The following is a 26,652-nucleotide window of genomic DNA, read 5'->3' on the forward strand; positions in this document are numbered from 1 at the left end:
CGTGTCGCAGGGCCCGTGACCACGTGAAGCGGGGCTCGCTGCGGTTTGGGGGGTTAACACGTACGGGCTGGTGGTGGTGTGCTCGGACGCATCCCGGGAAGGTGAGCGCGGCGTGGAGGTGGAAGGTGGGAGATAGCAGCGGCAGGATCGGCGGGGCGGGCGCCGTCGCAGTTCATGGGCGAAGAGCGAGGCGCGAGCGTGTGGAGCGCTGCGCCCCTGCTCTGCGGGCGCCCCGGAGCGCGAACGCGGCGGGACGGGGGTCCCCGATCCGGGGGCCGCGGCCTCGCTGGGGAGCGGGCTCTCCGGGCGTGGAGCGCAGCGGGGCCAGGGCGTGCGGAGCCCGGGTCAGGTCCGTCGGCAGGAGGAGCCGGAGAGGACGCAGGAGAGAGCCCGGACGGCCCGCGGAGGCAGGGCCTGGGCCCCTGACAGCCGCGTGAGCTGAGAGAACGGGTAGTTTGGGGGCACACTTTTAAAGGAGAGTTTAATCCTGCGTGCTGGCACGCGAACTGATTACAGTGTAGAGCCCCGCGGGCCTTCACACTGTGCATGCTTTGCCAGCCCCTCGGGCTTCCCAGTGCCCGGCAGCCCCCGCCCCGCGTGCCTGCAGCCCCCCGTGTGCCCACAGCCCCCCACCCCGTGTGCCCGCAGCCCCCCGCGTGCCCAGCACCCCCTGCCCGCACCCCCCCGCCCCGCGTTCCCCCCGCGTGGCCGCAGCTCCAGAAGGGGCCGCTGCTCCGCTTCCTGTCACGAGTTTGTCGTGCTGCTCGTGTGAGTTGGACCCTGTGCTTCTGTGACAGCCTGGTTTTCTCACTGTCACGTTGGTGAGATTCATGCGTGTCGTGTTTAACCGGATGGCATTTCGTTGCTGTGTAGTATCCCACGGCATGAGCATACCGTAACTCACCCGGCCATCATGCAGTGTGCGGACAGTTGGGGGGTTTCCAGTTGGGGCCATTAGAAATAACACCGCTGTGAACGATCCTGCACGTGAGCCTTTCTGTTGGGGAGGCCCCGGGACTGGAACCCGGGGTCGGGGGTCGCGTATGTGTTCACGGTGAAGTCAAATCGGAAGATGAGTTAAGGCCAGAAGTCGACGAGCACCATAAGAGACAGGTGTCCGAGCCATTCATTGTTCTTCCATCGCACACTTTCATTGCTAGATCTGTTAGGAAAAGGAAGAGCCGTTCAGGCATCCTTTAGCTGTAGCAAGGAAACCCAGTTCTGGCCAGATTGAGTCGTGAATTGCAGCAGCAGTTACAGGATGTTCTTGGGAGAAGTTTCCTGGAAGTTGAGCAAGAACAACTTTGCCCATTCTCTCTCACCTGAAGGCAGTGGTCATTCACCATGAACATACCCATTTTTAAGTGGTTTTGGGTTACTCGGTTTGGAGACCCAAACATTCAGCTCACTGCTTACCTCAACATTAATTTTATTATTCATTTTTGCCCTATATGTTCACCATTGCATTTAAGTACCTTGTACTTTTAATAACAATAAAAGGGTCAGGATGACAAAAAAAAAAAATATATAGGTGGTGTGAGTCTGGTCCCAGCACCTCGGGGGCCGAGGCGGGAGGATCGCGTGGACCCAGGAGCCGTGTGGGCTACAGTGCCCGGCGCTGACCAGGTGTCCGCACTAGGTTGGCCTCGTGTCGTGCCCTCCTGGGAGGGGCTCGCCAGGCTGCCTAAGGAGGGGTGGACCAGCCCGGGTGAGAAATGGAGCAGGTGACAATTCCGTGCTGGGCCGTAGCGGGGCCACACCTGTGAGCAGCTGAGCCTGGGCAGCACAGCCAGACCCGTCTCCTCCCTGATTTGGGGGAGGAATCCCGTGTCCCCGAATGAATGAATGAATGAATGGTTGCCCCTTTCCAAGTTCATACTTAAAAGAATACGTACATAATATATACACGCGTAATGTCAAACATCGTCATTTCCCGCCCTTGCCAACATGTCTTTAGCTTTCAGATGTTTTAGCTTTTCTCATTTGGGGAAGGGGGATGTATTATCTATTCATTGTGGTTTTAATTTGCATTTCCTTGATAACTGATGAAACTGAGCATCTTTTCATACGCCTGTTGGCATTAGGGTCTCCTGCTGGAGTGCTGGTTAAAATAGTTTTTCCCACAAAAAAACTGCATTATCTGATTTTTAAGTTTTTCTATTTTTTTATTGACTTGTAGCATTCTTATATATTCTGGATATTCTTTGCCAGATATTCGTTTTGCACACATTTTTCCATACTCCTTATGGTGCCTTTTGATGAACAGAATTTTTTTTTTTAAATAAAGTCTAATTTAGAAGTCTTTTCCTTTATGATTAGTGCTTCTTTGAGTGCTGAGACATCTTCGTCTCCCACAGAGTTATCAAGATAACCTCACAATATTTTTAGAAGCTTTATTATTTGTCTTTTAAATTTAATCTGCCAGGAATCGAGGTTTTTGTATGATGTGAGGTTTTGTATGACGTGAGAAGATTTTTCCTTTTTTTAATATATAGACACTCATTAACTCAGTTCTGTCTGTTGAAAGGACAGTCTGTTCCTCTCTGCACTGTAGAGGCAGGGGGTTCAGACCTCACATACAGAGAGTTAGGGCAGTCAGAAAGAGTAGTTACATCCCAGAGAGCAGTTAGATCCGTCTACACCACGGCAAGTCTGACAGTTAATTAAGAATATATCATAGAACTTATTTCGCGTCATTTCCCCTAACTTTTAAAAACTTTTTACAGAAATAATTTCAGATTTATATAACATTCATGGAAAGAGTGCCGCGTCCCCTCTCCCAGATTCCCCAGTCGTTAACGGTTCTCAGCCGATCGGGAACAGGAGCCGATCGGGAACAGGAGCCGTTTGTGGACGGACGCGCGGTCCCTTTCGCCCAGGGCCCTAAGTGCCCGGACGCCGTCCTCCGAGGAAATACACCGATCCGACGTCACCGAAAGGTCCGCAGACTCCATTCGCATTCCCCGGACTGACCCCGTAATGCCCTTTGTGGGTCCAGGATGTCGTCGGGGTCCCTCACTGAGCATTTCTCTTCGTTCCACGTCAATCTCCATGGTTCCTCGGTCTCCTTGGCTTTTCGACGGGGACAGTTTTGAGGCGTACAGGCCACGTTGTTTGCAGAATGCCCCTCAGTTGAGGTTTTCTGGTGTTTCCTCATGATTTATATGTTTTTAGCATCAATATCTCAGTGTTTCCTATCAGGAGACACCTGAGAACAGATTTGTCTCATTAGTGATGACTTTTGTCACTTGGCAGAGTATGTCTGCCAGCTGTCTCTATTGTCAATAAGAATGTTTTCTTATTAAATAATACATAATTAATGCGTATCTTCTGGGAAGATACTTTGAGACTATGTAAACATTGTTCCTCATCAGACTTTCTTTCACCCAGCTGTATTTGGCACCCACTGATGATTCTTGTCTGAATCAGTTATTACTCTGAAGATTGCAAAAGGGTTATTTTTTTTTCTTTTGTGGCTTAAAACAACAGAAATTTATTCTCCCAAAGGAGGATTTTTTAAAATTCCAGTATTCTCTTCAGATTAATTAGTTAACGCTCTACCCAAGAGCTGTCTCTTCCCTCTCCTTTTTTTGTGTGTCCTTTTATTTATGTCATTATAGACTCTTGCATTCCTATTTTACTTACAGGCTTATCCTCTGCCATTACTTACTCTGATTTTCAGCTTGTCCCAGATGTGACCAGTGGTACGTCCCCTTCGTGTTAAGTCCTGTGTCCTTCTGAGAGTTCCTCATCATTCTCTGAGCACATCTTACTTTCTGGCACAATAGTATGTTCCGAGGTCATTTCGTATTTTCCTTGCCACAGCCCTGGGGGGCCAGCCATTTCTCCAGGGAGACCGCTCGATTGACGAATCAGTTCATTCTTTCCATAAATATTTGTTGAGTCAGCGCTATGTTCCAGGGACTAGTCTGACTTCCTGCAGAGCTCTGTTCTCAGGTGTTAGTAATAGGTTGCTCCCTGAAAACTGGCCGTAGCCATTTTCTTTCACCTGTCCCATAAAAGGGATCCACAATTGTAGTCACATACGTTAGTGTCTCTAATTAATTAGCCTTTTTATAGTTATTACTGATAAATATAGAAATTTTCCTTAGTGCATCTAAAAACCACTGAAAATTGGGTGTTAATAGTGTCAGCTTTGTAGCCGCATAACGTGAGGATTCCTGTGCGACGGTCCTCAGCTGTCCCATGCTGAAAACAGTGGTACTGAGCATCGCCTGGCGGGGTCTCAGGCTTCGGAGTTATTCTCTGAATGTTTTCTGTGGAAGCATTGCTGTGTAAGCAAAGGCGCTGTGTTTGTGTGGAGGGGTGTCTGTCTCGTTCTTCATGAAGCAGGTGGAGAGACTATTCTAGAAGAATCGAACCATTTTAGCCTGGTTTCTGCTTGTCTTTTACTCCCCTTCACAAGGAACAGTTTCTGGCATTTCCGTGGAGAAAATATACTATAGCCTTACTTTCAAATGAGGAATTTATATTACATTATTTGTTTATTTAAATGATATGAGTACAATACTTTTACCTAGTTTAGAATCCAATTTTAGTATGGGTGACAGACATAATTGTATCCTCACTGGTGACTAAAAAATGTTAATTTTCCTTTTCTTGCCATACTTAAAGATGAGGTCTTTCAAGCTTTCTCTATTTGAACTTTATGCTGTTTGTGTATGATTATTGCGAGGTAGAATTTGAAAGGATGTTAATCTTATAACTAATTTTCATGTTAATTATTAAACTGAAATCTTTGTGAAATGAGAAAGTCATGAACTTTTAAAGGCATAGACTGCCCTCTAATAAAAATCTTTGGAAAACTGTTAGGCAATTTCTAATAAAATTAAATATAAGCCTACTCTGTGACTTAGCAATGCCACTGCTAATCGTATACCCAAGAGAAATGAGTGTATGCCCACTAAATACTTATTAAAAAATGTTCAATGTGGCTTTTCGCTAAATAGGCCCAAATTGGAAACAACCCAAATGTCCCATCAACAGGAGAATATATAAATGGTATATTCATTCGGTGGAATATTATTCAGCGATTTTAAAAAAGTTTGAAATACTGATATATTCAACAAAATCAGTACATTGAGTGAAAGCAGCAAGAAAAAGTGATACATGTTAAGATTTGAAGAACAGACAAAATTAACCTATGATGACAAAAGTCAGAGTGGGTAATTTGGGGAGGTAGGTCTTGACTTGAAAAAGACTCGAAGGAACTTTCCGGGTGATGGAAATGTATCTTGATCTGAATGGTGGTCACATGGGCTGTATACCGAAGGTCTGCATGTTGTACTTATCCCTTGGTAGGAAAAATGCTGTAAGAAAGAAAGAAAAGATCTCGTCCTTTTATGCTTGACTTTCTCTTCCTCCGCCTGGTTGTGTGTATTGTGGGGGGGATTTGGACTCCTTGGCCTTCCTATTCAATGCGTTAAGTTCTCTTTGCTGTTCTTCTTCTCTGTATCCTTTTTCGTTGGCGTTTCTTCTTTTTTCCTCCTGCCCACTTTATTCTTTCCTTCTTCTTAACCTTGGTTCAGTTCCCATCCCTTTATACCGTTCAGTGGTTCCGCATGAATCCTTAGGAAATGAGACGCGCAACGCGCAGGTGCTGGCTTTCGGGGGACCGCTTCGTCCCCAGGCGGCCGGCCGTGCCTTCGCATCCTCTCTCCAGGCCGTTGCTGGTGCCTTGTGCCAGTCCCAGGTTCTCGGCTGTGATACGTGGAGCCAGGTCGTGTGCGACGAGTGGAGGGAGGCTTCCCTGTGTGGTACTCAAGGCGTCGTGAAGATGGAGCAGTACCGACTCTATATTGCAAATCAATTTTAGTTTCTATGAAAGCTTTAGATTAATTTTTGCGATTTGTTATATGGAACATAGATACCTGTTTTTACTGAATGACCTCTTTTGGTTCTTAAAATAATGTGATGCAATTTTACATTGCACGTTATTTTATGGAATTTTTCAAACTTTTACAAAAGTGAAGATTAAGATAGTGAATGTCCCTGTATGTATCACCACTCCAGTCGTTAATGGTGGCCAATCTTGTTTCTCATCTGTCTCTCCTCTGGCTTATTTGGAAACTAATCTTAGATATGTCATTTCATAAATGCTTCAGTAGATATCTATAAAGATTATCCAGAGAAAACGTTGTATTTGTCTTGTTGGTTGTAGAAAAAATTAGAAATTTATTTTTGTTAGATAAATCCAAGAATTATTGATGAGCCTGTATTCATTGCTAATTTTAGTTGCTTGATTACCAAAATATAAATAAAAATATTCACATGATGTTTTTAATGATTAAATAATTGTAACTTTTCTGGGGTAAGTAATGTTGACGTTTAATGCTTTCTTTATAATATCCAAACTCAACAGTCTGTGAATCTTGTGTTTGCCTTGTTTTGAAATAGTATCACTATAACGTTGAATTTTTTGTCATTAACGTACGGAAAAATGTTGCAAAAACCCCCAAATAGATTTCATCGGAAATGCTTTTCCTGTTTATTTTGTTTATGCATTCCCTTAGGAAACCACAAGGATGGGCCACCTTCCCCCACCTTCTATCATGGTGATTATATGTAACATAAATATAGCTTGCGTGATTTGTTATGGAGATGTTTCACTTGTGTGCTTTTAATATGTTGTTGTTTTTTTTTTTAAACAGGTAGTATAACTCCAACCGTGGAACTAAATGGGCTCGCTATGAAGAGGGGAGAGCCTGCCATCTACAGGCCATTAGACCCAAAGCCTTTCCCAAGTTACAGAGCTAATTACAACTTCCGGGGCATGTACAATCAGAGGTTCGTATGTCTTTTTTGTTGTTCTAAACTCACAGTATTCTCACTATAATAAATATTTGCTTCAGGCATTTTGCATGGAAGTTAGATAAATCAGGCTCATAAGGGATATTTAAGGTAATATCTTAAAAAAAAAATAACTGGTTTTCAAGAACTAGTTTTTATATAGCCATAAGGGCCCTGTATTTGTTGTAGGTGGGACCATGTTTTAAAGTCATTCTGCAGTATAGTGTTGACTTCCCGGTTGACTTGTTTATTTATTCACCAAGCAGATGTTTAGCTTAATTAGTGTTTTTTAAATTTCTTCAAATACATTGTAAACATAAGTGTTTATAATTTATAGGAAATTCGTTAGAAGGATTTACTAAGCCTTTCTATCCATTGTATAATTCTGTGACAGTTATAAATGTAACAGAATTTTCTTTTATAAGCACGGCAGAATTTTAAAAAAAGTCTATTATTGTTTTTTTTCTGATCATTTACAAAAGTCATTTAACTCATCTTAGTGAATGTGGAAAATGCAGAAATTTAAAGAAGAAAATCTAATTTGCAATCCCAGAATTAACCACCTTTAATATTTTGGTACATTTTATGTTCTTTTTATACTTTGCATGTTAATATATTTAACCAAATTAAAGTTACCGTTTATATATAATTTCTGTAATACTTTATGGGAGTGTACAGTATATGAACGGTAACATGCACATGCCTTAAATGTGCATCTCGACAACTTCGTATTATCGTTGTATTTATGTATCTGTGTGTTTAGAGTTTACTGGAGGATGCGTTACCTCTGTGTGCCCTCACGTGATCTCCGCCCAGACAAGGCCCAGCACCTTGCCGTCAGCCCTGGGCCTTCCCCGTACCCTCTTGTGTTTGTACGCCTCCTCCCAGGAGAGTAACCGCTGTTGTCACCGTAGATGCGTTTTGCCTGTCACTGAACTTCACATAAGTGTACTCATACAGTATCTGCTCCTTTCCGTCTGGCTTTTCTCACTTCGTGTAATGTTTTTCTTGTTTTGTTTGTTTGCGTTTGTTTTTTTGAGATTCATCCGTGTTGCTCGTATCTGGGTTTCGCCCTCTTTTATTGCTGAGTAGTGTTTATTGCTCAGTAGTAGTTTTAATTCCTTCATTATGTATTTGCAACACCGCACCCCGTTTTCATTTACTATAGTGATTATTTTTCATATCTTTAAGTAATCTTTGAAAAATATTTTTGATGGGTATTAATGCTTCATATGGCGAAGGTATACTTTATGTATTTTAAAGTATGTAGTATATAAATTTTACTATATAAGTGTTTTAGGTATACTTTATATACTTATTTTATAAGAATATAAACAAGGGATACTTTATAAGTATACAAAGTATACTTTTTTCGATCATCTAAGTTGTTGCCCCTTTTTTGACAGCTATAAATAATGTAGTAAACAATCTTTATACACAGATTTTCATTCACATCACTGATTATTTCTTTAAGGTGGATTACTACAAGGGGAAGATTGGGTCAACAAGAGTCATGTATTGCCCAATTACATTAGTGTTTGTACTAATTCTTACAGTATATTTCATTGCAGTCTGACAACTTTCATTGCACACTGAGTTTGAACACATTGTGTTGTTCAATAGTTAAAAAGTGGTATGATTTTAGATTTTGGTTTTATTGATTATTTGTAAGACTTAACAGTTTTTTAAATATTTATTTATTAGTTGCTTTTCCTTTTTGATTTGTCTGTTTTTATTTGCTAATTTTTATTGCATGACTTGACCAATCTTCAAATGTTTATCTGTTGAGGGTATCACATTAAGTCTATTTTATTTGTTTAATTTTCCTGCTTTTTAAAAAATTGGCTTTTAGTTTTGTATTTGTTTTTAATGCACTGCAGTTTTAATGTTATATAATGCAATCTGTAAATTATTTTTTTGTGATTTCTCACACTGCTTTTCTGCCCTAAGAAATTCATTCTCGTGTGTGATCAGATACTTCTGATGCTTTAAAAATTTTTTATTAAGATGTAATTGATTATACATGTACATGACCTATAACATTGTGTAAGTTTAAAGTGTATAACACTGATTTGGTACATCCCTATTGCAGTATGATTGCCACTGGAATACTAGCTAATACTTCTATCATGTCACATAATTATCGTTTCTTCTTGTGGTGGGATGCTGATGCTTGTAAAATCGTTTTGTATATTTAATGACATGACAACTCAGATGTGAGGAGAAGATATTTATTTTAATGTACACATGATCGTTTGGGTGTTTTGCTTGGTAGTGGAGAAATTACCACTTAAAACTTAGTCCTATTCAAACTGTCAGTAACTCATTTAAGTGTCATTGCTCAGGTTCTCTAAGGAACACGTGCTCAGTCAGACTTCGGCTCCGTTTCCTCCCAGGCGTATCTGGGGGGATTTACCGCACTCTCCCGGCAGGAAGGGAGGGGCGCCCCGCTCTGTGTGAATGTCCCGTATTGTGCTCTGGCCCTTCCGGTCTTTGTGGTGATGTCCCTCGTCCACCAGGTAGCTGCCGTCTCTCTCTTACCTGCCTTGCTGGAACCTGTAGCTGGTGCCACGTAGTCCGTGTGTTCCCCTTGCGTAGTCTCGGGGAGAGGGCCCACCAGCCTCGCCCGGCTGTCCTGTTCCAGGCCCGGCTCTCCTTGGCCCGCCGGGGCGTCGTCCCACCCCGTTCTCTCCTCCCTCTTCTCCCCGGCGGAGCGTCCGGGGCAGGCTCGCCACCTCCCAGCTTGCTGTCTGCGGCCGTGAGAGGCGAGAGGTCGTACCATTCCCATTCGTCTTACGGTTGCTTCACGGTCTCTCTTCTCTTGTCACGTACCATAACTTTTCTCGTCAGCCTGAGTTTACCTGCTGTAAATAACACCGTTTGCCCATTTCAGCGCAGTCGGTACGTTTGGTCACCTGGGCCAAGAACACCTTGCCCCTTTTACCCTGGCAAGATATGTCACTCTAAGTGTACTACGATGAGTAGACTCGCAAGGCCATTATATTGAAATGTTTATTGTATTTTGATACCTACAGTCCTTTCTTGAAACTTGGCTAGAATTTTGATGAGTGGATTTATTATTACTCTGGTTTGAACTTCTTTATTTTTGGATAGTTGATACATAATATTTTAATTTAGTTTTAACGAAAGAAATCTGGCGCTGAAGCCGTGAAAAATCAGACGTCAGTCTCTGTCCTTAGGGAGCTCACGTTCCGTCTGGTAGGGGAGGCTCTCGCTCCCTGGGCAGAGCAGTGCCACTGCGTGAGAGGAGCGGGGAGCGTTGGGCGGCGGGGCAGCAGGCGCGAAGGCCCTGCGGCGGGAGGGAGCCCGGCGTGCTGGCGCCTCCGCCAGGAGCCACGCGGCTGGGACGGAGCGAACCGGAGGGCAGCGGAGTCGCTGTGTGAAGGCGTGTGCGCATTCGCTTTCTCTGCTCTAGATTTTCTGTTACGAACGTAGACATCTTCCCTTTGTTGTCAACCCCTAGTTTCAAGACTGATTCCACGGTCGTCACAAGGGTGCCAGGGTTTCATTTATGGCTTCATCAAAGGGTCGTGCCTTCGGTCATTCCCACGTAATGGACGATGTGGACTTACCCTTCAGCTTTTTTGCAGCATCTCGAGAATTTTACATAGATCACAAAAAGGGTAAAAAGAAAATAGGGAAGTACTGGTAAGCTAGCTGCCAAGCCATGTGTTGATTAAAAGCTCTCTGCTCACAAAGGGCAAACTTCAGCATTGCTCCTTGGGCTATTAAAATCGTGACTTCACGTATGACCCTCGTTTGCAGCATTCGCCGGAATGTGTTCCTGGGAGTTTGGAGCCAGAGATCATGGGAGACTCTTTTTGTCACATTGCAAATGAATCAGTCGCTTCTTAAAAAGGAAGGCAATGAAAGGTCACAAAGTTTAAGAACCAGGTATCATTTACAGGGATTTTGTAAAGGTCCTTTCATTTCCTACGTAAAGAAAAACTTAATAATTAGCTGTCACCCAGGGGGTTTTTAAAATTTGTTCTTTCCTGATGAGCTCCCTCCGCTTGAACCTCATGCAAAGGCCTTTCCCTCCCCCAACCCCGGAGAGAGAAGGAGATTATTATTATGACCTGGATTCTGAAGTACCGTCTCCCTTCGTTACACTCGAGGTGTTTGAAAATGAATGTATCCAGTCACACCTTTTTCTTTCTTACTTGGGGCCCCGTTCACTAACAGATATAAAATTGAAAGCATACAGCGTTTATATGACAAAGTACAAGATATAGAGATCGCAGAACGTTTTATGCTTTCATTCTCCCAGCGTTGTTACAAAAAATTAGGTGCGTTATCTCGACCAATAAAATGGGTGAAGTCAGGCCCTCGACAGAGAGTTTACCACTTTCCTGTATTCACACACAGAGACAGAGTATTGCTTGGCCAATGGCCACAGCTCGACTAGGTAATGCGACGAGGGGAATTCATGCCCCGTCTTGGGGAGACCTTCAGGCCCCGTTGGATGCAGGCTGTAGTGTTGTTTTCCTTCATTTTTAATCTCTCTTTCTAGCTCCTGTCTCTCTCTCTCTCTTTTTTTTTTTTCTGCTGGACTTTTGTTTTTAAAGAAACTCACTACCATTTGCGACAACTCTTGCTGTGCAAAGTCCTTCAAATTGTAGTCTACGGGAGAACAAGTGTTTGTTTCTGAGTAGTTCTTAGGAAAGTCCCTCCCTCCCCGAAACAAACAAACAAACAAACAAACGCACAAAACAAACAACAACAAAAAACTATGAGTAGCCTGTCCATCCCAGAATTGTCATTCAGATAGGATTTGGGATGGGGGAACTGAAGTTGGTCAAGCTTGGGTTTGTGCCCTACCCTGATAAACAGGATTCAGTCTCATCCTGTCCCAAACCGCTGTGGAGAGCGCAGCTATGTTATACAGTGGTCCCCCAAAGACAAAGATTCTGAGAGAAAAGCCAGAACATTCGGTTTGAATCCTGATTCTGATGCTTTTAGCCGTGTGATCTTGGGCAAGGCTCCAGACCTCCCCAGTTTCCTCATTTGCTAAAGAAAGATAATACCAAACGAAAGGACTTCTGTGAGGTTTTATTCATTCAGCAAACATTTATTGAATGCTTCTCTTTGCCACATGCGTTAGAGTAGATACTCTGATGAAAAGCAGTCTAGTAGGCTCTGAGTCCGCCACGAGAGGAAGACAGTGAAAAGAAGACCAGAATGACAGGTGTGTTGTGTGTGTGATGGGAGTCCCTCCCTCAGTCTGAAAGCAAAGAAGCCTCCAGAAGGAAGTGACACTTGAACCGAATCTTCAGGGGTAAGTAGGTAGGTGTTAGCTAGGTGAAGAAGGTAAGGAAAAGCGATCTCGATTTGGGGAACCATGGCAAGGAAACCTGAGAAGTTTCGTTCATTCCTGGCCTCGCAAGCAGATCGGTATGTCTGGGGTGAAGAGGCTGATTGACGTTCAGGCAAGGCACTCGCTGACCCGGATGTCCTCAGGTGGCATGCCGAGAGGTGTAGACTCTCTCCCGAAGATGACTGAGAGCCATCGAAGGGTTTAAGCTAAGGGATGAAATAATTGGATATCTATTTTAGGAATATCGTTTTGGCGGTATGTGGAAAATAGTTTGGATGCGCTTCAAATTCAGGGGAGAAAGGTGAATGACAAGGGTGGTGTTGTAATGCAGGCTCATCGTGGCGGGAGCCGGGACGGGGCAGTGGAGAGGAGGGGACAGTGTCCAGGTACTTAGAAGGCAGACTTGATAGCTCGTGGGACTGCCGTGGCTGTCAGTGGGAATTTAATAGGGTAAAATACGTTTTTTTGAAGTATCTGAATTGATTTTATGTCATTATGTTAAATATCAGTAGAACTAGAAATAACCAACATTTTAGTTTATGAAGTAGCCTGTTGATTACATTTCCAAGTTTACGTTTTATAGGCTGGTGACTGGCTGCTAATCATTTTGACATCGGTGCAGTATTTATTTCGAGTTTGTTCAAGTTGCAGTCGGAGCATTCTTCACTAGTCTGTAATACCTCTTTAAAAACCACATTGAAAGTAGAACACTTGAGAAACAGTATACTTGTAGCCACAGTGGTACACACAGGTGTAAACCTACAGTTTTGCTTTCTGCCACCAGATGGTGCTTGTATACTGATAAAAACATGCGATCTGGTGGCGTTCGCTTTGGCTAGTATTCCAAGGCTGGTGGCTAATCGATAAGTTAAACCATGTGACACAGTCAGTATCTGACCTTTTATGACTTCTAAATATGTCGGCTTCATATGGTTCAACGCAGCGGGAAAAAGCCAGCCAGGCACACAACTTTAAAGCTTCTTGGATAAATGAAATCCATGTGAGGTGGTGAAAAGTAGAAATTCATTCAAGAGGCTATATAAAATTTTGGCTTTTGTATGTTATACCCCTTGGTTTGGGGAATATACATTTTTCTGTTTTATCATATGCTTTATACCTGGGAGGCATGTCATAACTTTTCAAAATGATATTTCTTTTAAAAGTATTTACGAGGATATCGCTTTATAGAATAGATGTAGATCTGAAAGATAGGAGGCTACAAGACAGAATTTTTAATATTTCTCATATTTTTACATAGGGTTACATTAATTAAGTTAAGACTGTTTTCCGTGTAGGGGAATTAAATCTAAACCCATAACAAGGAAACATTAAACATGCGTTGCCTTTTAAAACGGCCACGAGCCCGAGACGAGAGTGTGAACAGGTCGTGCCGGAGCCAAGGTGAGGCCGAACGGGCTGGACAAAGGGGCAGGAAGCGCAGCCACGCGTGACGTGGAGACAGACAGCAGCTGCGAGTCCGAGGACGGAGCGGCTGGAAGGAAAGGACGGAGAATGGTGTGCCACGCAAGCGCTGATCACGATCAAGCTGGGGCGGCTACGTTTATGCCAGACAAAGCAGACGTCAGAACAAGAACTATTTCCGGGGATAAAATTACCGATGAGGAACGGGTAAAATCACCACGAAGACCTCATGATTCTACATATGCACGTACTGCTAACGGGCCTTCGGACGAGTAGGCAGAGGGCGGTCAGGCTACCGCTGCTGCTGTGGACTGAGTCGTGTGCCCCCAAAGTCATATTTTGAAGCCTTAATTCCCAATGTGGTGGGATTTGGAGCCAGGACCTTTGGGAGATGATTGGGTTTAGAAGGGTCCCGGGGGTGCAGCCCTCATGATGGGATTAGTGCCCTTCTAGGAACGGGCACCAGACAGCTAGTTCCGTACCCCATGCCCTTGCCCCCAGCCACCACCCGAGGACATAAGTCTGCCACTTACAAGCCAGGAAAAGAGCTCTCCCCAGAAACTGCCCGTGCTAGCGAGCCAGCACCTTGATCTCAGACTCCTAGCCGCCGGAACTGTGAAGAAACAAACTCCCGTCGTTTACGCCACCCAGGCTGTGGGGTTCTGTTGCGGCGGCTCGAGCTGAGGCAGCTGTGGGAGTCGGTGAGACTGTCGGCCACCGTTCCGGGCCTCTCCTCCCAGGGACGGCAGGACGCATTCTTTCCAAGCGCACGTGGGACGTGCACCAGAGAGCCGCAACGTCATGCCCTAAGACGATTCTCAGCAAAATAGACAGAATTAAAATAATGTAAACTATCTCTTCTGACCACACAGGGATTAAGTTAGAAATGAATTTCACGAAAATATCTGGGAAATTCCACAGACGTTTGGAAATGAAACACAACGCATTTCTAAATAGTGTGCGGGTCAAAGGAGAAATCACAGACCATACTGGAGAAATATTTTGAACGAAATTAAGATGAAAATGAAATGGGTGTATGTCGAAACTCATTAACCAAGAACTTAAAATAGGCCCATATCATTATGTAGAAAATTTACCTCAATGAAGTTGACTTAAAAACACATTTTGCAGTGTGCAATTTTCTTTGAAGCTAAAAATGTTTCTAGAAAGCGTCACATTTTTGCCTCTCAAGCATTTGGCCAAAACCATTATACATGTCTTACTAGGGGCTAAACTAATATTTATCTAATAGTGTTTGAAGATCAAATCGTGTCTGTAAATTGCTTAGCTACTGCTCTGCTCGATAAATACTGTTTAACTGTTGCCTCTTACACTGTAGGTAATGCGGTCTGGTTGTAAGTACAGATGAGTTGGAATGGCAGCTGTGTGGTCGCGAGCGGGTCCTTGAGCCTCCAGTTCCCCGTTACCTCATCTGCAAACCAGGGAGAATAAGTCAGGTTTCCTTATCGTCGTGTTTTCAAGGTTAAATACAAAACTCCAGGACCACACATGGCTCATAACATTACTTTATCACAGTGTGTGTCGTTCCTTGAAAAGAATTCAAGTATCGGTGTATTTGCACTGGGACATTGTTCTTTTGAGAGGTTTTAAAAAACTCACTTGTGCCCAATTAAAAAAAATCACGGATGCTCTTCTATTGTAATTTCTGAGTAGGCGCTTTTTGGAAGGAATGATTGATTCTTTAATATAGATATGCATACTTTTGGCCTTTTGTTGGAATTTAGTTAATCCTGGAATAATTCTGACATTGCAGCCCAGAGGGTCATTTCTCCCTAGAAAAACTGCAGTGCACATCAGCAGTTATTTATTAGCTTGGGATTTACGCATGAGCCTTCGAAAATTTGTGCCTTTTATAGCTGTTTGCAGCATTTTATACACATACTTCTGCCTCGTCGTCGCTGGATAGCTGTCCATTTTACTTTGGATCCCTCAACTTTCTTTCATTCCCAAGGAATGGCTGGTCTACGTTTTCTTGCCACAGAGTTAGTAATAACTTGGTAATAAGTTTTCTCTGATACAAATTCAGTCTCCTTTGTTCCGCAGTTATAGGCAGGCAGGCCCAAGGCTCACCACTTAATTTTGGAATAGAGACTGTTTAAAATACCTGGTATGTTTGTTAAATAAAAAACTTTTTTTCATGTCATATAAGTTTAACATTTTTCATATCCCCCTAAAACAAAAACAGAAGCAGACGTAACAAAGCCAATTGTGAAATACAAAGATGACTTTTTATAATTCTGGGTTGACGGTCTTATTTTATTTGGCCACTGTTTTTTACATGCTCTTGAGATCCTTTTTGGGTTCTTTATGGTAGCAGTTGAAAACTTAATTCTCCATAAAGGTGAATGTCAGGAAAGTAACAGCAAAAGAATAATTACTATAAGCTCCCCCCCCCCAGGTTTATCATGATTCTTTCGGAAAATGCAGACTTTAATAAATACTAAAGTCATAATTTTTTAAGTAAGAAATGGCCTATCTTTCTAATCCTAAATGTTTTTAAAATTTCAAGACTCTTTGTCTGGATTAGGGGAAATAAACAGTATCCTCTGTCCCTCTAGTTGAGACTAATTTTATTGATCGATTGCTCAAGCTCTGAAAACTCGGTACAATATTTAGTTCTGTTTAGTCGTTTGAAGAAATGCTCTCTCCCAAATGTCTCTTTTTGTTCAGTTGAGCAAAATGTCGCTTTAGCAATGCTTGTTTATTTGTGTCTTAAAAAAATATCAGGGCAAAGCGACAGTTCAGTTTATGAAGATGTATTTAGTGTGGCACCTGACGTGTAGATGAGTGGGCTTTCTGTTTTAGAGGCATGCAAAGAAAATTTACACAGGTGCTTTAGTTCACGCCGAGAAATTTGACCAACTCTGAATCTTTTTTCCTCTCTTTGGTTTGGAGAGTTCCTTTATGAATCTAAAAACAGTGTTACACATCAGGTGTTTTTCCTTAATATTTAATCACTTTTATGTATTTCCTTGAACTATTGATTTTTAGAGAAGGGTTGATTTTTAGAGAAGGGTTTATGCAGTTTTTAATAGTTTGATTTAGGAAGAAATTTAAGTATGGTTTTTAATTCAAGTGGTGTGACTGTTAATGATGAGTGTTTATGTTACATATTTATAGAAGTTTTTGCAATAATAGCATTTCTTGGAAATGGAATATTGTGTCTAATAAATTCTGGGCAAGATTGTGGGTGATCATCAGAATAGGTCATGTTCCAAAGTATGTTTTTATGTTGGTTACTGGAAACTCAGAATGCTAAGTATTTTCTCATAGGAAGGATTTGGTAAATGGTGGCAAAGTTCCCGAGATAGCCCATAAAAACTCATTTTAATTATAGCGAACAGTGTGCCTTGTAAAGAGTTCTAACTGGCTTCCAAGGAAAACTTTCTCCCCGATGCCACCTGCTGCGTAGGAGGGAGCCTCTTTTCAGCTCTTAACAACAGCAGGAGTGAGGAAGAAAGGGAGGCTCCAGACGCAGCCGGGGTGATGGAGAGAGAGAAGTTCTCCACCCACAGCTTCAACTTCAAATTGTTTCTTAAGGGAAGCGAGTTCAGGCAGCCCAAGGGAGGGCTGGCACGTGAGCGTGGGCGTGCTCTGGGAGCAGATTAGTGACCGAAGTGGCCTTAATAGCCGAATGTAGAGGCAGCGATGCAGGCAGGGGCCGTCCTGGGCGCCACGGGGCAGGTGTGCCTTATAGTGGAGGTGTGGAAGCTGATGTTTGGTGCAGGCTGAAGTTGGTGAGGAGAGGCGATGGCATGCTAGAACGGAAGAGTTCCCATATTCTGTAGGGAAATTTCTGCTCGTTGCGTAAGTTTTCTGCCTCTTAACTCCCCCTCCCCCCTGTTGATCTGTCTTATGTTGAGAGTGGAGTGATACAATGTCTTAGCCCTTGCATGCTTCTGTACAAAGCTCCTTGCATCTTCTGCAGGTTTTGCTTCGTAAAGGTAGTTGCTGTGTTATTTGGCACATAGATGTTCATAACTGTTATACATTATTGGAGAAGTACAGATTTTAACAGTAAAAATAGTTTTTGACATTTGTGCATTTTAGCTGGAATTCTATTTTGGTATCAGGTAAGAATCACTATTTTCTTTGTTTTCGTTAGCCCAGTATACTTTTGTCTGCCCTTTATTTTTATCTTTTCTCTGTTTTTGGTTTATCTCTTATGTATAGCATATAATTGTCTTGCTTTATGAGACAAATTATAAACTTTTCTCTTTTTGCCCAACATGTATTTGACTTGAGAAACAAAAGGAGACTTTTTTGTTAGCCTGATTTGGGATTGGTTGGCAGTATGCACTGTTGGGTGTCGGCTGTCTGCTGCTCCAAAGTTTTGGAAGTGCATGATAAGATAAAAACAAATATTGTTATAGCCGACTGGTATTGAAATTAACAATATTTTCATTTTTCTACCTTTTCTGAGTATACCAAAATAAAGACGTATAAGTGTAAGAATAACTGGTAAAATTAATAATCATTCGAAAAATCTTAGGAATGCCTTTTTGGACTAATTCCTAGAGACTGAGAAACTGAGTAATTGTAGTAAATGTGTGACACATCCGATTGCAAGTCGTGTGTAGTTTCCGGTTCTTTGCTTTCAACGGAGGGCAAGAGGACGTAATCAAGTCGTCAGACGCTACAGCATTAAAGGTCGTTTCTGACGGTAGATCACAGTATAAGTTGTGGCTCAGAAAAAAACTTCCACCATTGCAGAACTTAGGGGTGTGATTATACCTGCCTAGAAAACCGAAATAGGAATTAAATCGAGAACCTATCTCATGTTAGCAAGAAATGTTCTTATGTAGATACAACAATATACATTTAAAAAAAGGCCCTTTCACCTCTCTAAGACGCATGCCCATTAAGATTTTACTTTTTGTTTAAAAATAATCAGAATTTCTAATGTTTATGTTCCATTAATCGTCTGCTAATAATAATTGCAATAATGGATTGTTTTACATTTTTTAACATCCATGCTTATGGTCACAGGAAATATAAACCTGACAATTTTAATTAATATTCATATTTTTGATACATAGAATTACGATAGAATGAGCAATAAAAGACTTTCAGGCGTAAAATATAACATTAGGACAAAAGTCTCGGGAAAGAATGGAATGAAATGCAAGTACAAGAAGAAAAACAACGTTGTAAAATTCCCAGTATAGTTAACAGCGTTTATGTATTTTTGCGGTAGATGAGGACAGATATCAGCTTGTTATATTTAGATTCTCGTGGGTACATTTAAAAGGAGCGACATCACATTTTTGTTTTAAAATGTTAATATTTACAGTAGACCAGAAACTACATCCTTTGCAAGTATTTAAGTTTCTAATGAAAAATTTTAGGTTTAAAAATTTTAGTTGTCATAAGAAATGTGCAAGAATATATGTAGTTTTCAAAATTCTTTTATGGGATCCGAGCCTTGGTTCGAAGACCATTGCTGTGGACTTTTTTTGGAGAGAAACTGAATTAGAGCTGACAGTCGTGGGGTGCACAGAGATGGTGTAGATTTTTATCTTGATTTTCACATGCTTAGGCCAGTATAGTGGTTTGATGAAAATGACCTGGTAATTTTAAAAATTTTGAACGTGAATATAATAGTCTTAATAATTCTTTTGATTTCAGTCACACCCCAAAGTGAAATCTTATTTTCCTTCTGTGTTATTTAAGGTAGTTCATCCATTTATAAAATAACAAAATTGTACTTGTCATCAGCCTTTCTGGGACAGTGCAGGTAAAAATACCTGGAGCCATTAGAGGGCAGCATGGATTTATCCATGGGATTAGCTTTTACAGCACGACTGCTTTGAATCACAGGCTTAATGTGAGCATTATTAAATTAACTATGAAGTTTAAAAAAAATATATATATAAATCTTTCATTTGGAATTTTGATAAAAAAAGTGATATCAGTCTATAAGTAAGCCCCCCTTTTTTTCTTTCTTCTCTCACTTCCTCTGCCCTTAAGCACATTAGAGCTTTTGTAAATTTTGGAAAGTGGCACAGTTTGGTACTAAACTTAGTGTCGACCTTGGTTTTCAGCTGAGGAATCACCTAAGTCATAGGTGCTCTATGAGAAAAGAGATTTGAAGCCAACTTTGTGATATGAGTGCTGCATACCGTACCCCTTTTAAAATTCCTTAAAAATTCTTAAAAATGTCATGCAGAAGGCTATTTACCTATGTGGTCCCCAGCTCTGGCCGGGGGTCGGACTGTCCCGGAGAGCTGGCTCAAGCCCGAGGCCTGCGGCTGGTGACTGCGAACGCGGTGTTTGACAAGTTCCCCGGACGGTTCCGGCGCCTAGCGGTTGGATGCACATCATTCCCCATTAACATCGAGGACTGTTTTGTGACATGCTGGTCTCAGCAGTCACGGCACTGCCAAAAGGGTTAAAGAAGAAGGTAAACGTTATAGTTAGCCCCGGTCCTCAGGGAATCAGCTGTTCTGGACGCCACATCTTTCAAATTGCTGAAGATTTACCCCTTTCTGAAAACTAAACCTTTTCTTGTTGTAATAATTGTAGATAGAAATTTTCTAAAAGTTAGGACATACATTTTTCATATGACCAATGCCAGAGTTACGAACGCAGAGACTTTCTCGTGTTGACTCGGCGTTAGCCGTATCAGTGACAACCATCGTTGTAAGCCTTTGAGGTACACTCACGGGCCGGCCTTATGCCGGATGCTCCCAGGTATCAGTTTCTTGAGCACCCGAGTCTGCTGTTGTCACTTTCCCAGTCCGTGGCTGTCAGGTGCCCTCTTACCCCTCGCTGCACGTCAGCTGCCTTTGTATATCAGTGCTTGCCCGGCCTCCTTAATTTAATGCCCTTCAAAGGCTTTTGTCTTGCAAACTGATATTGTGGATGGAATTGGGAGCAAAGTAAGTGTGAGGAGGATTTGACTAGGCCCGAAAGCGCCCTCGGAAGTGTGAGGGACGTGAACGGTAAATCCATGGACTTTTGGATTTCTGAATTTATTTTTCCCTTCATTCGTTTTGAGTTTCCTCTGCATTTTAGGTAGAACGAAGTTGCCAGTTAGCTGAATACAGGCTCGGTGAATTTGGTGTGTCCGCATCACACGCACACGTATATGTGCAACGGTGAATTGCACACACGTTAAGGAGAGAGGGCCCCGTTCTTGGTGGCGTTTCCCTCTTGTCTTGAACGTAGGAGTTCTGCCACTCCCTCTCTCTGTCTTCTTTTTAAAAAGGCAAAGCTTTCCAAAATGCGAAGACTTGCGAGTAAGCAGCGCATGCTCTTATGAAACTGTGTGCCGGGTCCGATAACGTCTTTCCTGTACCCTTTGCGGAGACAGTCCTTCCCGGGCTGGCCTTTCCGTTCGGTGTGGCGCCCCCCATCCATCTAGACGCTTCTGTGGTTTCCTTCTGTTTTTCTTTCTTTGCTCTTTGTCTATAGAGCCTGTTCTTGGGAACCAAAAAGGAATCTTTCTTTTGTACCTTTTTTGATTTCTAGGTGTAACAACCTCTGTTCACTGATTTAAAAAGAAAAAAAAAAAGAAAAGAAATAGGACGTTTTAATACTGTTTTACATGTGGGTTGAATGAAATTCTTAATTTGGCATTAAAATAACTAATTAATCCATTATAGTTCAATGGGCAAATATTTTATAGAACAAATTTAATTTCATGTGAAATTTATGACCTAATAATGTGTAATGAAATAACATTTTTCAGTTTTATGACCTCTTTTTCTGTGGCTTTGAAATATTAAGAATATTTTAGCTTTCTTAGTTTGGGGTTCAGTCATTATTTTGGCAGATAATGCTGTTTTAGAACTTAATACATTGGAAAAGTAATGGTACAGTGACTGTACAACAGTATTTATATTTTGTTTTAAAAAAGAATGTTTGGAGAGCATTACCAGGAACTGTTTTTCATGCGTTTCTAGCCCAGGGGTTGGCAAACTGTAGCCGATGGTCCGGAACCAGCCTGCTGCCCGTTTTTTGCATGGTCCACGATTGAAGGTTGTGCTTTTAAAAATTATTGGGAAAAAAAAATCCACAGAAGAATAATATTTTGTGATGTGTGAAAATTATATGAAATTCAGATTTCAGTGACCGTAATAAAGTTTGGCTGGAGCACAGCGCGGTCGTGTCGTCTGTGGCTGAGTTCACGCCGCAGACGGCAGCGTCGAGTAGGTGTGAAAGGGGCCATGTGGCCCGCAGAGCCTGAGGTATTTACTATCTGGCTCTTTTCAGACAGAGTTTGCTGACCCCTGATCTAGATTAATGAGTAATAGAATTTATGGGGTTAGTTTATAAGTCTAAGTATATGAAATATAGGAAACTAGGTATTATGTGTAACCAGTCTCTAAATAAATGTTTTCTAATAATTTCTATTTATTTTTTTCCTGCTGGTTCTATTCTCTCTCTCTCTCTCTCTTATTTTTCTGGGTAGAAGATGTATATTTTACTTTAACTTCGGGTAATTTTCTTTTCTTTTTTTTCCTATTGATCAGTGAACAGAATTTAATGTCATATATTGTAAGAGGATGTCCTTGGGTTTGGAAAGTATTTTTTTTGTAGAATACACAGAAATTTGGAATAATTTTATATATTCCCCATATGTTTGATTTATGTGGAAACTCATATTTTAAGTTGACTTTGATAGACTATGTGTTTTAAAAAAATTATTATTTCAAATAATCATATAAACAGCAGCTGGTATTCTTATTAGATTTAGTTGGCCCAATGAATCCATAATTGATTTTTCCCTCTAATGCAACTGAAGTAAATAGTCTTAGAATACTTCTCCTCTTTGATTTGAATGCTGCTACCAATTTAATTTTATATACTTTTATGTTATGTATTCTATCTGGTAGCTCTCTTCTGGGTCTTAAGAGGGTTGATTTTATTTTGTCTCCAAATATATGAACATATTTGCAGGTGAATTTATTTCTTTTTGTAAATTTTATGGTTAGGGAGAAGTAAAAATAATATCAAACCCAGAACGAGAGTAAGGGACTCATGGTATCTTGTTCAAAGCTATGTAAAAACATGAAGTTTTGAAGAAGCACCTTGAAATCTGTAGAGAACTCTTAAGGTGCTGAAAACATGTCCCTTTCAGTATTATTTTTAGTTTCAGTTGTAGTACAGGAACTTACCTTCATCCCGAGTCATCTGAGAGGTTTGTAGGAATAGGAACCGAGTATGGGCCATTCACACCTTCCTCCCAACGCTTCATTTATGAGGAAGAAACCTAGGTGGAGGCAGGCAGCCTTTCATTTAGCATCTCTTTCCTCTCCTGGGTCGTCTTGTAAGAAATTTTCCTTATTAGCACAAATGAAAGTAGGGTCTTCCCTTCAGAGAGCATAGACACATTGTCCACAGTCTCCGTGATTAAAGAGTTTCTGAGCATTCAAATTGTGGTCTTATTCCTTCGTTGATGTAGGTGCAAAGATAAATTGAGTAAAACACATGATCAGAAAGATCGACAAATGGACTTAAATCCCAAAGGAACCCAACCACCAAAGAAAGTAGTAAAATTTATGTATCATCACATAGACAGATTTTCTATTTTAAACTATAACACCAACATGAATTATATCAATTAAATTAAGTAAAAGAGTTTGTGATTCTGTTTGTTGTTTTTGCACCAAAGTAACGATAATAATTCATATCAATCTTTAGGAATTAGAGTCTATCGTGGCATTTCTTATGGAAACTATTTGTATGCTCAACAAACAGTTTATTTTTGTGTTCTCAGAGATGGTTAACGTCATTCAGTTTGGCCAGGAATGTCAAAGACACCCAGTGAAGAGTCTTTGAAATAAATAAGCCATGGGATGATGACTGCTCTTAAGAATATCTCGGAAAATATTGTCTAGACTTTTATTGGATGCAACTTGGTTGAACTGCCAATGAAATTGCAGTTACAGTCGAAGTTACTCTGATGGACTGAATCTTTTAAAAAAAATAGTATTCTGCCTAAACCAAATAATATTCTTATTGTTTTTACTTGGCTCAATTAATCAAAAAGTGATTTAAAAAAAAAAAATCTGTACCCACAGGACTAGTCTCTCTTGGGATAGAATAGCTGTTATTCGAATAAAGGAGACAGGAGTCTCTTTTCTTTCGTCATATAGGTTTGGGAAATGCCAAATCGAGGAAAATTTAAATGTTTTCTTACTGTAAAACTTCTCAGAGCTTTCACTTTTTAATTTTTGTGTGCATTTCATCTTGGGTTGTTTTTAGTGTTTCATATATCAAAAAAAAATTTAATTTCGAACATTATGGTAAGCTTTGCGCCATCCTTGCATTCCAACGCCCAGTCGGCCCTTGCCAGTTTCATGCACATCCTGTCAGGATGTTCTCTGGCAGTGTGCGCACATTTACTTTTAAGAAAGTATCGTTCTATAACAGTATTCCGAATCGTCTTTTAAATTTGAAATACACCTTAAAGATCATTCCATGTTAACACATACGGAGCTGTATCATTTTTCCACCTTTAGCATGAAGACTTTAGAAACCTACAACCGTGTAGATCTATTTAACATGTCAACACAGATGAGCTTTTGGTTTGTTTTGCTCAGAGTTTATAGTTTGCTGCAGGAAGATGGGTGCAATCAGAGTTTACTTGGCCATTCTAGAGACAGAACTACTGCTTCATTTATTTTAGGAACTGCTCAGCATCCCACTGTGTGATTGTTGTATAATTTACATAAGCAAGTCTGTGTTCGTGAGTATTCTTTCAGATGTGTCGCTGTGACGATGTCGCAGTGTATATCGTGGTACAAACATTTTAGCCACATGTGAGACGTTCTTATAGGTGCTTTGGATACATCCATGACCAGAATAGACAAAGATTCAAAAAAATAAAATTAAAATTAAATTCTCGCCCCGATGAAGCTTACGTTCTAGCGGAGAGAGACAGACAATAAAAAATTAATGTAGTAAGTGGGCTCTCTGGTAGGTCCTCAAGCGAGAGGTGCTGTGGACAAATGGAAAAGTAGAGCAAAGGGGCGAAACTTGCAGTTTTAAGTAGGTCTTTTGAGAAGCGAGATATGAGCAAGGAAGGACTCCAAGGAGCAGAGGAAGTGAGCTTCGAGGAGGTGTGGGGAGAAGCAAGGATCAGCCACGGGAAGGGCCCACAGATGGAAGTGTGTCTGGTGAGTTTGCCAAGTGGGGAGGCCGGCGTGGGCGGAGTGGAGGGGGTGAAGCACTCAGCCCCCGTCGGAGAGAGGACTGGTGGCCAGGTGTGTGTAAAACCCTGGAGGCCATTGTAAGGGTCTTCGGTAAAACAGTGACAGGGTCTGACGTACCTTCTGGAAGGATCACATCGGTGACTAAGAGAACAGTTAGGTTATTACATTCATCCTGACTAGAGACGAGGCTGTGTTGTATCGTTTGGGTTTTTTTGCTGAAACAATTTGGTGAAAAACGATACCTCTTTTGGCGTTTTAATTTGCATTTCTTTGTGAATCTGAGAAGTTGAGCATTCTTCTCATATGTGTAAAAGTCATTTATATTTCCTTTTCCGTGAATTGGGATTTATAACCTTGGCTTATTTTTCCATCGTTTTAATTGTCTCTCTTTTACTTGTAAGGCAAGCGATTTCTAGTAGACCTCAGGATGAAAACTACAGAGCTAGCCTGACCTTGTCAGTGTACCGTGAAGCTGCTCAAGGTCATCGGTCATGCCAAACGTCGAAGGACCCACCGTCACGACTACGCGCGTCCATCCCCAGCACGTCCCAGCCGGGTCCCTCGTGCGTCCTTTTGTTTTGGACTCGCCCCGTGGCACGGCCGATGGGCTGCACTGTGAGTGGCTGAGCACCGGGCCCCGGCCGGTCCGGTTTCCCCACTCTCAGCCATTCGCTCGCACACCGAGAGGACCGTGGTGGCGGTCATGGTTAAGAGGACCGCGGAGCTGGTCTGCCTTAGTGTGGACCTGGCTTTCCTGAGGCCGGTGTCTTGACCTCAGCTGTGAAATGGGAATGACGGTGGTATTTACTTCCAGGGCTCTTGCGAGGACCAGCGCTGGTGTGCCGGGAGCCATGCAGAGAACGCGGGTTAGCTGCGATCGCTCCCTCGCTTGGCAGATATTTGTTGGGCTCCTTTTAAGCATCAGGTGCTCATATCAGATGCAAGGCGCTGGGACCACCGTACGGAGCTCTCTGTCTCCCTGTATCTGAGCAGAAGTCAGTTCTGCGCGGCTCTCCTGGAACACCACCCCCGGGACGCTGTGCGGATCATTTCCTCTAAACGTTTACTTTATCGGAATGGTGTGGTCTAACACGTGGTTCACAGGCATTTGCGGGGAGTCCTGTCCTTCTTGAGTTTGAGAAGTAAAGGGACATACTTATTTTGATTTTGTTAGAATTACATTTGGCTAGGACGGGAGTCGAATGGCAACAGAGATGATGGATTTAGCTCTTCATTCGGTCGACTTTGTTGTAAGTTCACCAGCTCCGAAGTGCTCAGTTTTCGGGCAGAATCTCTTGTGCACGTCTGGGCCATCGCAGCTTCCGGCGAGGGCCGCGTGGCCTTGCCCTTGGCAGTCTCGCTCAGTGTCCCGTTGCCGTTCTCAGCCTTCCACGCTCCGATTACACTGTGGGGTTCCCTCCTCACCTCCCAAGGAGTGTCTTCCCCTGCAGACGAGATCGCGGTCTTATTCGCAAGACTTCCTTTTGTTCTCTTGAGGGAATTTTTCAGGAGAATAACAAGAGGAAAATAAGTAAAATTTGCTCAAGATACATTCTTACTTCAGTCCCAAGTGGGTCTCAACTTTTCAGAATTCTCCGTGTTATTTCCTCGAATACTTCTGGAATCTTTCACACACTGGGGTTCAATGGCACATTGATTTTGTTTGACGTCCTGTCTTTTTAAGAACTTACCAGAAGGCTTTCTCCAAATCAATAAAGGCAGCCAGAGATTTTTTGCTATATTGAACTTACTAGTTGTCTTCATATCCCATTTTAAAACGAAAATAAAACTGTCTCCTATTCCGATCTTTTCTAAATCTAAATAAGTTCTTTACGTTGTTTCAGTAGTCTGTATTTCTAATATAATAATCTTAATAGCACATCTAATCTCATCGAGTAT

General features: G+C 41.9%; 1 protein-coding gene across 7 annotated transcripts in view; it reads left to right on the forward strand.

Moving 5' to 3' along the window:
* The window catches only part of STAU2 (staufen double-stranded RNA binding protein 2), a 202,732-nt gene that overhangs the window by 27,416 nt on the left and 148,664 nt on the right, over positions 1-26,652 (forward strand). For all 7 annotated transcript variants that reach the window (XM_016153704.2, XM_036232789.1, XM_036232790.1 and 4 more), the window contains one exon: positions 6,672-6,807. In XM_016153704.2, the coding sequence (XP_016009190.1) occupies positions 6,672-6,807 (136 nt within the window). The remainder of the gene's footprint in view (positions 1-6,671; positions 6,808-26,652) is intronic.

This window comes from Rousettus aegyptiacus, unplaced genomic scaffold (assembly GCF_014176215.1).
Source record: "Rousettus aegyptiacus isolate mRouAeg1 unplaced genomic scaffold, mRouAeg1.p scaffold_m13_p_15, whole genome shotgun sequence".
Lineage (NCBI taxonomy): Eukaryota > Metazoa > Chordata > Mammalia > Chiroptera > Pteropodidae > Rousettus > Rousettus aegyptiacus.